This window comes from Sphaerodactylus townsendi, linkage group LG15 (assembly GCF_021028975.2).
Source record: "Sphaerodactylus townsendi isolate TG3544 linkage group LG15, MPM_Stown_v2.3, whole genome shotgun sequence".
NCBI lineage: Eukaryota > Metazoa > Chordata > Lepidosauria > Squamata > Sphaerodactylidae > Sphaerodactylus > Sphaerodactylus townsendi.
Window position 1 is genome coordinate 10,536,648 of NC_059439.1, and position 15,129 is coordinate 10,551,776.

Consider the following 15,129-nt stretch of genomic DNA (forward strand, 5'->3'; position numbering starts at 1 on the left):
GGTTCGCCACCACTGATCTATGCCAATCTTCATACAGATGGAATTCATAATTGCTAACAAATGGCTCATCAGAAAGACTGGGTAATACTTATTAGTATTACCCAGTCTTTCTGATGAGCCATTTGTTAGCAATTATGAAATGAGTCTCTAACTCCATTGCTTGTTCTATCTAAGTTTGTTAGGACATTATTGCTGACTTGAGACAACTGGCTACCGTTTATGAACTAAAAACAACCAATCTTCCTATCGAGAACATTGGTAGAACAATTGAAGATTTCCAACAACATTGAAAAGATTCTCAAGAGACTCCAGGAGATTCCAGGAGAATTGGATAGAACCTTTTTTGTGTTGAATAATTGTCATATTTGCTTATTTTCTCTCTATTGTAATGAGTTTAAGTGGTATATTCATAGACCAGCTAATTAGATATATTCTAAGTATAGATTTTGTAAGAGGGATATAAGCAGTTTGAGTTTGTTGGTATGAATGTGGTGTATGTAACTGGTTGTAATATTTATTTTTCTACACTATTAAAAAAATTGCGCTTTGTATATCGAGGTTTGCTAAGTGGGGTGTAATATTTATCTCTGTTCAGGTCTGTCACTGCTGCTAGAACTCCAGACCATACCTGAAGGTTGGCATCCATAGGTCCAGGCTATCCAGCAACAGAGACATTCTGGGCAATGCAGGACCACAGATGACTATCTGTAATGTAGATCATTTATGCTCCTAACACTCTCTGGCAGAACGACACACACAGAGACACCCAGAGGCAGCCGGCTCCTGAAGAACTTGATCCAGTGAAGGTAGCAACTTGCCAGTCCATGCAAATGCCAGTTCTGAATCTGCTTGGTCAGGACCCCAGCTGGATCAAAAAGATGCGCCACTTCCTGATAAAGGGGCCAAAGAAGCTGCTGTCAAAACCGTCCCTGGGTGAAGTCGTAGTACTCTGGAAAGGAAAAAATAAATCCGCTCACTTCAGCCTCACTGGGACACCAACCATGGAGGTCGAAGGCAACCTGGATATGCTCCACAGAGGTTCTACATGCATTAAATACATTTAGCATCATTTAATGAGTGCAGATGCAAAGTATATTAAAAGGATGTGGGAGGTCGTACCGTAGACAGGATCCTTGGGACAAGGGATCCTAAAACCAGCTGCTGTAAGGAAACCCACAGACAGCATGGTGTAGTGGTTAAGGTTTCAGACTAGGATCTGGGAGGCCCAGGTTCAAATCCCCACTCTGGAAGCCCCAGGTGATCTTGAGCCAGTTGAGAAGAGGAAGAAGAAGAGTTTGGATTTATAACTCACTTTTCTCAACTGTAAGGAATCTCAAAGTGGCTTACAAGCTCATCTTCTTCCCACAACAGGCAGCTTGTGAGGTAGGTGGGGTTGAGAGAGTTCAGAGAGAACTACGACTAGCCAAAGGTCACCCAGAAGGCTTCATGTGGAGGAGTGAGGAAACAAACCCAGTTCACCAGATTAAAGTCTGCCACTCATGTGGATGAGTGGGGAATCAACCCCGGTTCTCCAGATTAGAGTCTACCTGCTCTTAACCAGTACAGCACCCAATTCTAAAAATACATCTTTATGTGGAAGGGTCAAATATAGTTAAATATAGAAGACTTGTCCAGTCAAATATATGGCCTTTTATAATAGAAGAAGAAGAAGAGTTCCCCCCCCCCCCCCCGCTGCAAGGAGACTGAAGGCAGTTTACAAACACTTTTTCCTTCCTTTCCCCACAACAGGTTATGTCAGGGGTAGGGAACCTGCGGCTCTCCAGATGTTCAGGAACTACAATTCCCATCAGCCTCTGTCAGCATGGCCAATTGGCCATGCTGGTAGGGGCTGATGGGAATTGTAGTTCCTGAACATCTGGAGAGCCGCAGGTTCCCTACCCCTGGGTTATGTGAATCAATGCTGCAGGTGGGCTGGTAAGCCTCCTCTTGCTACCCCCCCCCACTACTACCCTGATAGAATTGGGATCATGTTTGGAGGGGAATGACCCACATAAAAGCAGTACTGCCGCCCCCTACCTGATGCAGGTAGGACATCAGCTGTCACAGTTCCAGTCGCGCTTGGTGGTGGGGGTGGAGGCACCACGGGGCCACTGGGACAAATCAAAAGGTAGCATTAGTAAAGCTGTGGTAGGCAATTCTGTGTCCCCCATTGGGACTCCTCTGTACAGGTGCAGAATTCTGCACCCTCCACAGTCATCTTGCAAGTGTATTTTAAAGGCCAAGATTCTAGACCAGTGATGGCGAACCTACGGCACGGGTGCCAGAGGTGGCACTCGGAGCCCTCTCTGTGGGCATGCGCACACAGAGTTTGTCATGTGGGGGGCGGAAAATCACCCCCCACACACACACACATCTAGGCTGGCCTGGGCCAGTGAGCACGAGGTGCGTGCACCACGGTGAACAGGGAGGACTTGGCTGGCGAGCCAGGTGCCTGTGCTTCGGGTGGCTGCTGCCCGGGGGGGTGGGGTGGCACAGAGGAGGCAGAGATGCTAGAGAGGCACAGAGCAGTGCACACGGGACGTGCTGGAGGCTTGAGCAGGCTGGCCCCTGCTTGAGCGGGTGGGACGGAGGAAGAGGGAGCCAATCGGGTTTTTTCTAAACTAAAACCTCAGCATTCAGGTTAAATTGCTGGGTTGGTCCTTTGCGATAAATAAGTGGGGTTTGGGTTGAAATTTGGGCACTTGGTCTCAAAAAGGTTCGCTATCACTGTTCTAGACCTTATGGCTGTAGAAAAACATACACTGTGCAAAAGCCCCAAAGAGGCCTTCTGGAGCTCTAGAGAAGGGGCTTCGGCATAGCTCTGCATCTTCCTTCCTGATCAGCACAAGTGGACTAAATTATGCAGAAAAAGCAGCCATTCAGATTTTCAGCATAACTTCAGACCTACGAATCAGTGCAAAACTAGAAATATTTGGTTTCAGCAATCAGCAAAAATACTGCCAGGGGACAAATTGGTCTTATTCACAAAGCCCCCTTTTGCACATGCAGAATAATGCACTTGCAATCCACTTTCACAATTGCTTGCAAGTGGATTTTGCTATTCCGCACAGTAAAACCAGCTGCATTGAAAGTGGATTGAAAGTGCATTATTCTGCATGTGCAGAAGGGGCCATACTCATGTCTGCAAAACTTACTGAAGAATGGTAGCTACTGCTGCTGTTGCAGCAGCAGCATGGTGACTTCTTTTAATAGGAACCTGTTCCCACACAATAGTTCTCTGTGTATTTTCTGAATATCATCTTCCCCATAGTTTCCTTTCCTCAGTCTTCCGTTTAGACTTTTAGAAACTGGAAACTGCTAGGTTACTATAGTTTTTCAACCATCTGTTAGTTCTCTGAATCAGTGGCGAAGCCACCAGGGGAAGGAGGGTGCGCAATGCACCGGGCGCACCGATTCTGGTCACATGGGAGCCGGAAAAATCCCCTGCCCCCCATGCTGCCCCCCACCCCCTTCTGCGCCCCCCCCCCCGCGCAGCCCCCCACGGTGCACCCCCCACTTAATTTTAGGAATGGAACATCTCAGAGAAGAAGCCTGCCTGCGTTGCCTGGGCCTGGTGGGAAGTACATTTCTCAGGGGCTCCTGGGAAATGTAGTTCCCACCAGGCCCAGGCAATGCAGGAAGGCTTCTTCAGCCTACTCCTTTCCTAAAAGTAAGTGGAATACCGAGATGCGGGGCTCTATAGAATTGAGGGGCCGTCTAAGGGGCATCTGGCGAGGCGAGTGGATGGGTAGGCAAAAGCCAGAGTGTGCACCAGGCGCACTCTGGCCTAGCTACGCCTCTGCTCTGAATTCCCAGTTTCATAACAAGAAGAAAGTCTGACAGCTTTTGTTGCAAAGCTATAAGGGCTGCGTCTTTCCTTTTACACTGACACAACGAAAAGGCAAGATTCTTATTTTATCTTAATAAAAGACATCCGAGGAACTAGTTGATTATGCCAATTACCAGTATAGTGTTATAATGATATCATGATTTAGCAGTTGCCAATTAATGTGTCTCAATTGAGGAAAAGAAAATGACACCAACGTGTGTGGGACGCAGTTGGCAAAGGTGCTTTGTGCCCTTCCAAAATAGATTCCAAAAAGTTGGGATGCCACATGGGACAAAACTTCCATGTGGAAGCAAAACGTTGCAACTGGTCTCACCCTGGAAATATTGTGATGAGCTGCTATGATCTTAGTGTAGATGCAGCAATGCTATCACTAATTTTTCTTGCTGTGTTTGCAAGTTAGCTCAGAGTTCAAGCCCTTTCTGACTGTCAATGAACTTTATTTGCTTTGAGTTGCTTTCACCTTGGGCAATTAATTGAAACAGTTTCAGAAAAGTCAGCTTTCAAATACAGGTTGAGAGCTGATATCGGCCATCTTCCCGTTTCAGAATTTAACTCATATATACACGCCATGTTGATTATCTCATATTTAGTTATGAACCAATCAGTTATCTAGATAAAAATCACATGATTATTATCAGCAGACTTAAAATGGAGCTACTTAGAGTAGAGAGGAAGGTTTAGTAGTCTTCCTGCACTCACTGCAGCCTCCTATCTCTTAGGAAAAGAAAACTGTCCACGCAAGATGTTCTTTCCAATAGGAAGGTTTTACTTAGTTGCAAGTAAAACGAGATAAGACTACAAGGCTATACAGAGCACTTCAGTAATACTATAACACTAAAAATAGAACAGACTAGAAGACTAGAATTGAAACAATGCACAGCTTTCTTATACATTCAAGCTAGGTACTTTTTCCGGCAACAGTCTCCCATTGGACCAGAGTCACAGTTGAATGCACCAATCACATTAAAGGTCAACTGTAGCTGGTTGTCCCCAGACTTCCCAGCTCCTGGCCCTTGTTGCTGGGCAAACCTTTTTGCTGCCTAGAAGATGAATTTGTGAACCTTTGTTTTATATATCATGACAATTATGATAGAACAGATTTAGAGAAACTGGTTTTCTGTAAGTATGCAGTCCTGTGCCAAGCAAATTAGATTTCTCTGGATGAAAGTTTCAGAAAAAGACTGGGTGTGTTTTCTGGGTGTTTCATCTATTGTGTTTTATAATTGCCAACAGCAGTGAGACAAAAAGTTGAAAGATTTGCTTTTTAAATAATTACTATAATATGAATAAGCAATGCTAAAACTTTTCATAGTTTCAGCATTTGTTTTCACTGTAATTGTGAGGTTAAGCTTTTCAAGCCTTCATTTTATTCTGTCTTGTTCAATAAAGAGAATACTTTATTTCAATGAAGGATAAACATTCCAACAGATTTTATCTGGTTTGCTGTTCAAGGTTCAAAGAACTGAACTCACCCCTCCCTCTTTTGAATCATCAGAATCACCTTTTAATAGGTAGATCCTTGGTCCATCAAAGTCAGTGTTGACTGCTCCAACTGGCCGTGGTCCTCCACAGTCATAGAGAGAGGGCTTTTCTAACATCTACTTCCTGATCTGGGGATCAGGGGATGCCTGGGATTGAATCAGGGACCTTATGCACCCAAATACAATCTACCACTGAGCTATGGCTCCTCAACTTTTGCACTGCTGAGATGTGTTTGAGCGCTACCTGGGGTTGCCATCCTCCAGGTGGTTGCTGGAGATCTTCCACTAATACATCTAATCACCAGACAGCAGAGATCAATTCATTTGGAGAAAATGGCTGCTTTGGAAGGTAGACTCTATGTGGCATTAAGCCTTATTGGAGCTCTTTCCCTCCCCAAATCCTGCCCTCCTCAGGGTCCACCTCTAAAATCTCCAGGTATTTCAAAACCTGGAGCTGGCAGCCCCACACACACACACCCAGCCACACTCACTCATCCTGTCTTGATGCAGGCTGAGGATCTAGTCCCACATGGCGAATGGACGGCTGCTGCCAAGCTGATGACTGAAGCGGGGACGGCCATGCTGTGAAGGGCACAGGGTTGGGATAGTGAGCATAATGGTGATGGAAAACTAGGGCTTCTGGGTCATCATTTTCATCATCTTCTACCTGCCAGGGAAGATGGGTGATCTGCAATAAACAAAGGATATGGGAAAAAACCCTCAGAAAAGATGGATCCAAGGGTATGGCTGAAAGCTGCTGTTATTGTTACTGGCAAATTGTTAGGCTTGAGGGGTTTAAGTCGCCATCTATATTTGTTTCTTATTTTTTAGTTTCATGTATTCTATTCATATTTACTCTGTTTTAATGTATATTGTTTCGCTATGATATTAGCTGCCCTGAGCCCTGCAGGGATAGGGTGGGGTATAAATCAAAATACAAATACAAAAATACAAATTGTTTCTGTTTGGCTGTTTCCGCATGGGCGGAATACAGCGTCCCAGGGATGCTAAAAACAGCGTCCCTGGGGAGGGGTTCGCACGGCCACCACCAGCAGCGGCCTCACAACCCCCGAGCGGTGCAAAGCCGCTGTTTCTGAACCTCGCTCCCTGAGCGAGGTATTTCGGAAGCAGCGGCTGGAAGGCGCCATTTCCCCCCTTTCCCGAACGCCTACCTTGTCTCCTGGCTTCTGGCTTGTTGCAGAGGCCAGGGGACACGCCCCCCTGGCCTGCGACTCCAGAGCCATCGCTCCAGGCTGTGGGGGTGTGTCCCCTGGCTTCTGCTACGAGCTGGAAGCCAGGAGACAAGGTAGGCCAGTGGTGGTGAACCACTGGCAGGGGCTGATGGGAATTGTAGTCTATAGCATCTGGAGTGGTAGTAGGCGTTCGGCGACGGCGCAGCCTGTCTGCCGTCTGCTGCCCTCCTGGGACCGTCCATGTGAATGGTCCCGGGAGGGGTGTGTGCATCAGCATTATTTATGCTGATGCAACCCCGCACCGTTGCGGTGTGGAAAGGGCCAGAGTTTCTCCATTGCACACTATATCTTGCTTGTTTGATTCCTTCCCCACCACCTGCCATGCAATTCTCTTATCTGGAAATGCTGGGCATTGAACTTGGGGCCTCCTGCCTATGAAGCTGATGCTCTGCCATCTAACTTGGTTACGTGTCCCTCCCTCCAACCTGGGTCCACACAATCAGACTTGCATGGCAAGTTCCATGCTCAGAACTTGAATCCCGGACATGTTTGGGCCCAATTCAGACTGGGACCACAGAACTAGAATTGCCAGCTCTGGCTTGGATTACTTTCGGGTGGGGTGGGGGGGGGGTAGAGCCTGGGGAAGGTGGGGCTCAGGGAGGTGGGGGACCTCACTGGTAAATAGGTGCCAAAGAGTCCTCCCTCTGAAGCAGTACTTTTTTTCCCAGGGGAACTGATCTCTATCATCAGGGGATCAGTTGTAACAGTCAGAAATCTCCAGGTAGAACCAGTAGATTGGCCACCCTACATGGGTGAGAATGCGTCCACCTTCCACCTGTGCTGTTTTCCTGACCTGACATTGCCTCGGGGAACTGCTGTTTGCCACATAGAGGAAAACATCTGAACAAGCTACACATATAATTCCCTAAAGGGTAAAATGGGTAAATAGCAATTCCTTGAGGTCATTTGAGGTCAGGAAAATGATACACAGGAGGCTGAAAATCCCTCACTCTGCACGCTGTGGCCCTGCTCTCAATCGTGCTCACGTGTTCCTGGGAATTAGGGTCCCAGTATGGAACTGGCAATGCACATCTGACGGTGTGGACCTGGGGAGACTGAAAGGAAAACATACTGCCCCTGACAGCTGAGACATGGCCCCTCCCTGTGTCACATCCAGGTGCAAGAAAAGAACAGTTTAGGGATTTGAGGGCAAGGGATTGAGAGAGAGAGAGAGAGAGAGAGAGAGAGAGAGAGAGAGAGAGAGAGAGAGAGATTACACGCCATTTCTTATGGCATGAATTTTCATCACATCAATTTACTTCATCCAAAATAAAATTTCCCACAAATTCAACACCTGCTCCTTTATGAACTTCCCTCTTGAAATTCAACATAGAACATTTAAAGAAAAAACTTATGGTAGGATCCGAAGTTCTTTCAAGCCCACTAGTTTGAAATTATAAGAGGGAAAGTCATGACATCTATGGGTTTTACCTAGTGCTTACATTAGGTTGGATCCTGAACTCAAGGACGAAGCTTTGATTTGTAGATTACTCAATTGATTCACCAGCAAAGGAAGATTTTAAACAGGACTGTCCCAGGAGAGAGTTCATAGAGCATTCCAGTTCCAGATACCTACCTGGGCATCAGATTGGCCTGAGCTGATTCCAAAATGCGCAAGTGCTGACATGGCTAAGTTATTCATTATCACCTGGTGCATTTGGGCATTTTGAATCATCATGAGCTCCATCAAATCTGCCAAGAAAGAAAACAAAAGAGAGAGTGAAAGATAATGAGGACAGGCTAATGACAAACATAAAACAGGAGGAAAGGGGGAAAGTTTTTTGTGATTATTGTAAACCAGAGGTCCCCAACCTTTTTAAGACTGTGGGCACATTTGGAATTCTAGCATCACATGGTGGGTGCAAGCAACAAAATGGCTGCTGCAAAATGACTGTCACAGGAGGCAGTGCCAGCCACAAAATGGTCACCATCATGGCTAACACAGCGCAGATCCTTGTGAGGAGGTGGAAGCTGCTGGCAAAGCAATACTTTAAAAAATTTGCAGGGCCAAGCAAATCTCCAATAGTCAGCCAGAAGCCTTGCTGGGCAAAATCCCTCCCTGGCCCCAACACACCACAGCTTCTATGGACACTAAGTTGGGGACTCCTGAGGTAAACTTTCATTATAAATAGGAGTGCTGGCCAGTGAACCAAGAGATTTTCCCCACCAGGTTTTTGCTGCAGTTCAGCTTCTCAACCATTTCAATGTTTTTCCTCCCTTTCAAATGGAATCATTTGTTGGGCCTTGCTGTCAATCCTTGGGGAAAAAAACACATGGAAAAAACTTGGCAGCAGCACAGCGGGGGTCGGCACAGCAGGGGATGGGACAGAAACGACTGACAAGCAATGCTGACTGTGAGTGAGCGAAAGACCTGGAGCAGTGAAGAGCTGAGCTGCAGCCCAAACTCGGCACTGAAAAGCCCCAAGTCAAATGGAGTTCTAGAAGGACAGCAAGAGAACGACTAAAGACAATCTCGCTGTTCATGTGTCTTAGTCCCAACCATGCCTATTCAGAAAGCCAGTCCACTGATTTTAGTGGAACTTCGAAGTATGCATGCTTGAGGATAAAGGTATAGGTGCCTGTGCAAGCACCAGGTCTTTACTGTTCCATGGGATGACGTCCTATCACAATGTTTACAGGCAGACTTTGATTACGGAGTGGTTTGCTGCTGCCTTCCCAAGTCATCTACACTTTACCCTCAAGCAAGCAAGGGACTCATTTTTCTGAGCTCAGAAAGATGGACAGCTGTGTCAATCTTGAGTCAGATCCTGAAACCTACTTCCCCTCCCCTCCCTCTACCTCCCCATCTCCTCCCCCAGGGTGGGTGGGCCATGACCAGATGCCGGGCCTCCTCCCTCCCCCTAGGGTGGGTGGGCCATGACCAGATGATAACCCCCACCTCCCCTCCCCTCCAGGGTGGGTGGGCCTCAACAAGATTATGGGCCCCCTTCCCCACTCCCATCCTCTCCGTCCCTTCCCCTTCCCCTCTCCCTACCCCTTCCCCTCCCCTGCCCCTCCTCAACTCACCCCTCCTACTCCCATCCCTAACCCTCCCCCTAGGATGGGTGGGCCATGACAAGATGATGGGGCCCCTCCCCTTCCCTCTCAGGTCATGAGCAGAGCTTTGACTGCAACACTGCAACTTACCACTCTGCACATGGGGCTCTTATGCATGCTTTAGATGCATTATTTTATTTTATTTTAAAGCACAAGTTATCCTTGCTAGTTCTATTTCCTAGCTTTTTCAGCACAACAGGAACTGACATCATTTTCTCTCTTGGCCATGACCTTCCGCCAAATGATACAGTAAGTGAACTGGAGGCCCCTTGACTGTCTTCTGGTCCAATCTGTAATAAGAGAAGTCTGGACACAGTGTAGAACAGTCTTCTCTCTGTGATACACATCTGAAGATACCAGCCACAGATGCAGGCAAAATGTTAGGAACAAGATCCACCAGACCACGGCCACGCAGCCCGGAAAACCATCACAACCAGCTATTTCAGGGTGGATTCACCCCCTTCAAAAAATAGCATCACTTTCAATGTTGTTTAAACTAGGGATCCCTGGGTGTGTTCAGATTTGTGTGTTGGGGCATGTTCTATAATGTGATGGTGACTTTGAGATGACCTGGTGCAAAAAATGTTGTTTGGTCATGGTGGGGGAGGGATGCTGCCCATATGCCCCCCCCCCCGCAAAACTCAGATTTTGCCCCGGGCTCCATTTTTCCCAGCTACACCTCTGCTTCAGTCTATTCTCCAAGGCCAATGTGGACAAGGCACTAGAGATTGTGTCACCTGGACCTATTCCCATCATGGCTGATGGCAATAAGATGTGGCAACCTCTGCAGGAAATTAATTTCTCCTTTCATTCAGGAGTTTGTGCAAACAGTGGTGTAGGATTGCAGTCCTTTCCTGCACAGACAAGAAGGTCTGTCTAGTTTGCCTATAATGTTGATTCACAGAGGTTGGAAAGGATGTAGACTTAACACCTTTTTGGCCGTATTGGCTTCTGATTTCATAAATGAAATTTCATGGGAAAGCTTTCAAAATTGCTGTGTCAGGCATTTTCAGAAATGATTTGTGAAAGGTGAGGCTTAATGCACGTCTTCTTCATTTGGTCTGCAACACAAATACAAAAAATAATAATAATCACAAACTGGAATAGCTTTCCAGTTCACTTCGCATTGGAAGTTCTCAGATATTTCTACAAAAAGTACACAAAAATACCTCTGGATTAGTGCTCCATTTCAGACACTGGATGGAAAAAAACAAGTTTTGCAAACTGATCTTGGATGATTGAAACAGAAACAGCAAATTTAAATTTCAGATTTTGGGGGCTAAAGCTTTGGGTTGGATACAACTAGTTTTTCTGCTGGTGAAAAAGGGGAAAGAACGTGACCTCTGACTACCAAAAGGACAACATCGGGGAACAAAGGGACCTGCGTGGACTAGAGAGTCTGAGATGGAGTAGAAGTAGGGAGGAGAATTGGATGAGAACGGGTAAAAAACCCGGCCAGATCCAATCCTCTGACCATTTTTAATGTCTTGCATACTAGAATCCACAGAATCCCCTGCAGTGGGATGCCGCAGCTCTCCTTTTTCAGATTTTCTCCTTCCAGTCCCAAAAGCCAGTCCAAAAGCTTTGGAATTTTCTGCAAAGTCAAAACACTCTGGCCATATACTTTTCCACCGAAAGATCTAGGTAGGATTATAAATTCATCCGCCACATGCTAGGCAGTCTTTGCTCTGCTTGGGTCCTCATGCCTTTATTAGTACTTAGTACTTATTTATTTAGTGTGTATTTATTGCGTTCTAAAACACAGGCAAATGAATTTACAATTCTACTTAGATCTTTTTGTGGAAAAGAGTGTAGCTGTAAATATGATTTCCTCATTTGCTGGCTCCCTACCTTCCCTGATTTGGCCTCTTCTGTTGGGCTGAGGAAGAGAAAATGGAGTCCAGGGTATCTGCTGGAGAATTGTCACCTCTGGCTCTTGGGGAACCTGGGAGAAAGGGAAACATCAGGTTGTTGGAGGGAATCCCCGGGCATCTCTCGATCACAACAGCCACTTTTTCTTGGCTCAGGTTTTGCTAGTTTCCCCTCTATTTTTGAGCTTGATTTAACAATTGCAGCAGAAAGGATGCAAGTCACTTTGGACATGATAGAAGAGGCAGGAAGCCCAGCCCTTCCCCAGCTGATTTTTTGCACTACTCTAAGCGCCATGAACACTTTTCTAAACCCTTTGGCTTCAACTGACTCAGATGGGTTTAGTTCTGCTTGGGGTGGTATTGAGCATCTCCTCCAATCACAAGAGACCACAAACCTGAGCAGAGAAAGAAAGGAATACCCCTTCCTCTGGAGACTGTGTGTTGTTAAAACTCTCCTGCCCCAAAGCTGTTTTTTTGCTTGAAGGACAAAAACAACAAAAATACACCGACCCTGTATAATTCCTCTGTGGGTAGAAAAGTAGACTGGCTTTTAAAAGGGAAAAAAATAGTCTGAGGTCAAATGGCTGAATAACTCAACCACCCTTTGTGGCTCTGATCAAATTTGGAACATTTAGCAACTACAGTGTTGCACAAAAACACAGCCTGGAGTGACACTCCAGATTATCTTCTGGAGTGGTCTGACTGTGCAAATCTCACTGGCTGCCTCTGAGAACCCTACTACAGCTGTTTGAGATCCTAGAGCAGTGGTGGCGAACCTTTGGCACTCCAGATGTTATAGACTACAATTCCCATCAGCCCCTAAAATTGGCCATGCTGGCAGGGGCTGATGGGAATTGTAGTCCATAACATCTGGAGTGCCAAAGGTTCGCCACAATGGTCCTAGAGGTATGCCCCAGAAATCCTTGCAATGCTGCAGCATAGCTGGGAATTGTGCAGCATGGGGAAATGCCTTGGGAGTGACGTCCCCTGAAAGTTTTCTTTCACACAGAAGAACCTTGTAGCTGTAATGCTGTACCCTAGTCATCTCTTGTATGCTGGCAATTCTCCATCAGCATTGCAACGCCTGGCCTAAAGCATAAAGCCATCCCTCCCATTTAGGGAAAGATTGAGTTAACATCTGGTGGGGATGATTTTGGAACACATAACCTGTGTAGAGTCAGAGAGATTGGGCTAGCTAGATCATATGAGGTCCCTTTTGAAATCTGGGGAATTCAGATTAGCCTGTGCACTCCCACACACACCAGCTGGGTGACCTTGGGCTAGTCACAGCTTCTCGGAGCTCTCTCAGCCCCACCTGCCTCACAGGGTGTTTGTTGTGAGGGGGGAAGGGCAAGGAGATTGTAAGCCCCTTTGAGTCTCCTGCAGGAGAGAAAGGGGGGATATAAATCCAAACTCCTCCTCCTCTTCTTCTTCTTCTTCTTCTTCTTCTTCTTCTTCTTCTTCTTCTTCTTCTTCTTCTTCTTCTTCTTCTTCTTCTTCTTCTTCTTCTTCTTCTTCTTCTTCTTCTTCTTCTTCTTCTTCTTCTCCATTCCTCCATTGACATTGTAGTTAGTGGTTGGAGTGCTTGCTTAGAATCTGGGGGACCCAGGTTCAAATTCACCCCCTGCCATGGAAGCTTGTTGGGTGAGTCACACTATCTCAGTCTAACCTACATCGGAAGATGGTTGTTGTGAGGATAAAATGGAGGACGATAGAATGATATAAGCCATTTTGGGTCCCCATTGAGAAGAAAAGTCTGGTACAAATCAAACAAATAAAAATGAATAAATTTGTGGTCATTTCCTCAAGAGGACCAACAGTACAGCTCTGTCCCTATTAGCTTCCCTCCTCCACCAGACATTCACACACACATACTCCACATTTTTTCTGTTTACATATTTCTATCCTGCCCTTTCTCCCAAAAACCTCTGGGTGGTGGCATACTTGCTTATTATTTCCCTTTATTTTGTCCTCACAACAAAGAAGATGACAAGAGGGGGTTACTGGACCATATTCATCCAGATAGGTTCATGGCTGCAAGTGGATTTGGACCCAGGTGTTGGTCCAGTGCTGTAACTACTGTACCACACTGACTCTGACTGAAGTTCTTATCAGTGTCCTATTAAGAGTTAAGGGAGGGGATGAATTCAGTAACGGCAGAACACAAGCTCCGGCCACTGGTAGTTCACATTCCTCCTCCATCTCAACATCCCATGGCTATCCAGGACTTTGTGGGGAGGGGAGGATTGGTGAAGAGTGTGAGAGAAGAAAGCAATTCAAAATCACCAGGTTTTTTTTTCTTTCCTTTCTCTGCAGCTATACAGAGCCCATTTCCTTTTGATTTCTCAGCCCAAAGGGATAACTTACCGGTTGCTGAATGAAGTGAACTGGCAGAGAAGCATTGCCTTGACTCCCCGTGGGATCTCCAGCTGACCCCAAGTCCATAGCAGCGTCCCAAGCTGGCTGCTGGTGGTCACAACAAAGGAAAAGACTCCAGGTGGTTGCTAAGGAAGTGACATACAAACATGCCCGTTCTGCCTTGCAAATGGCTTTGAAAACCATCCGATCACAAGTGCCAAAGGTGGCTCATGGAACCAAGCAAAACGGTAGCAGAAGATTACACTCCACGTGGATTAAGGTAGTGCCACCTTAGCAGGACAGCTGACCCTGAGCTCGTGCTGATTACCAGAAACATTTGTGTATCTAAAACATCCCTGAATCTGAGATGTGAAATTTACTTTTTTACAGAGCAAGCCAAGCATTTTGTGGGAGTTCTGTCCTTCTTCATGTTTCTTTGAGTAGGGGAGGGAGAATTTTGGCAAGCAAAAAACAGAGGGGGTGTTTTCAAGGGACTGGGTTTTTACTCAACTTGCCTGTGAAGGATCTGCCCCTCAGGAGATTTCAGGAGAGTTATTGTGGTGTAGAGGTTAGAGTAGGGGTGGCCAACCTATGGTGTTCCAGTTGTTCATGGACTACAATTCCCATCAGCCCCTGATAGGAATTGTAGTCCATGAACATCTGAAGTCCATAAATATCTGGAGCACATAGGTTGGCCACCCCTGGGTTAGAATGTCAGATCAAGATCTGGGAGACTCAGGTTCGAATCTCCACTCAGCCATGAAAGCTTAGTGGGTGATTTGGCCTAGTCACTATATCTGATCCTAATCTACCTCACAGGGTTGCTGTGAGGGGAAAATGGTAGAGGGGGCTATGTGGAAGAAGAAGAGTCTGCTTTTATACCCCTCTTTACTCTACCTTTAAGGAGTCTCAAAATGGCTGACAATCACCTTCCCTTTCCCTCCCCACAACAGACACCTTGTAAGGCTGAGAGAGTTCTGAGAGAACTGTGACTTAGCCCAAGGTAACCACCCTTAGCTCCTTGGAGGGTGGGATAAAACTGTACCAAATGAAGATTTCCAAGGACTGCTTTTAAGGGATGGAAGGAATTTTCCTGTGGCCACCTTGCTATTGGTTGGGCTGCCAACTTTTTAATTGCTCCCTGCTGCTGTCCCTTAAATCTCAGTCTGATCTGCAGCAGTTATCAAATGATGTGATTTACTTCCATGAAAAGGAAATGAATTCCACTTAAAAGCAAATTGTAATTGTACTTGTACAAG

At 46.2% G+C, this 15,129-nt stretch overlaps 1 protein-coding gene across 1 annotated transcript; it reads right to left on the bottom strand.

Annotated features, from left to right (window-relative positions):
* Positions 1-706: 706 nt before the first annotated feature.
* Positions 707-13,979, bottom strand: PRR29 (proline rich 29). The gene is made up of 6 exons (XM_048517855.1): positions 13,880-13,979; positions 11,493-11,586; positions 8,161-8,276; positions 5,823-6,019; positions 2,038-2,111; positions 707-949 (listed from the first exon to the last, which is right to left on the bottom strand). The coding sequence occupies exons 1-6, from the start codon at positions 13,955-13,957 to the stop codon at positions 918-920; spliced, it is 591 nt and encodes a 196-aa protein (XP_048373812.1). The 5' UTR covers positions 13,958-13,979; the 3' UTR covers positions 707-917.
* Positions 13,980-15,129: the final 1,150 nt, after the last annotated feature.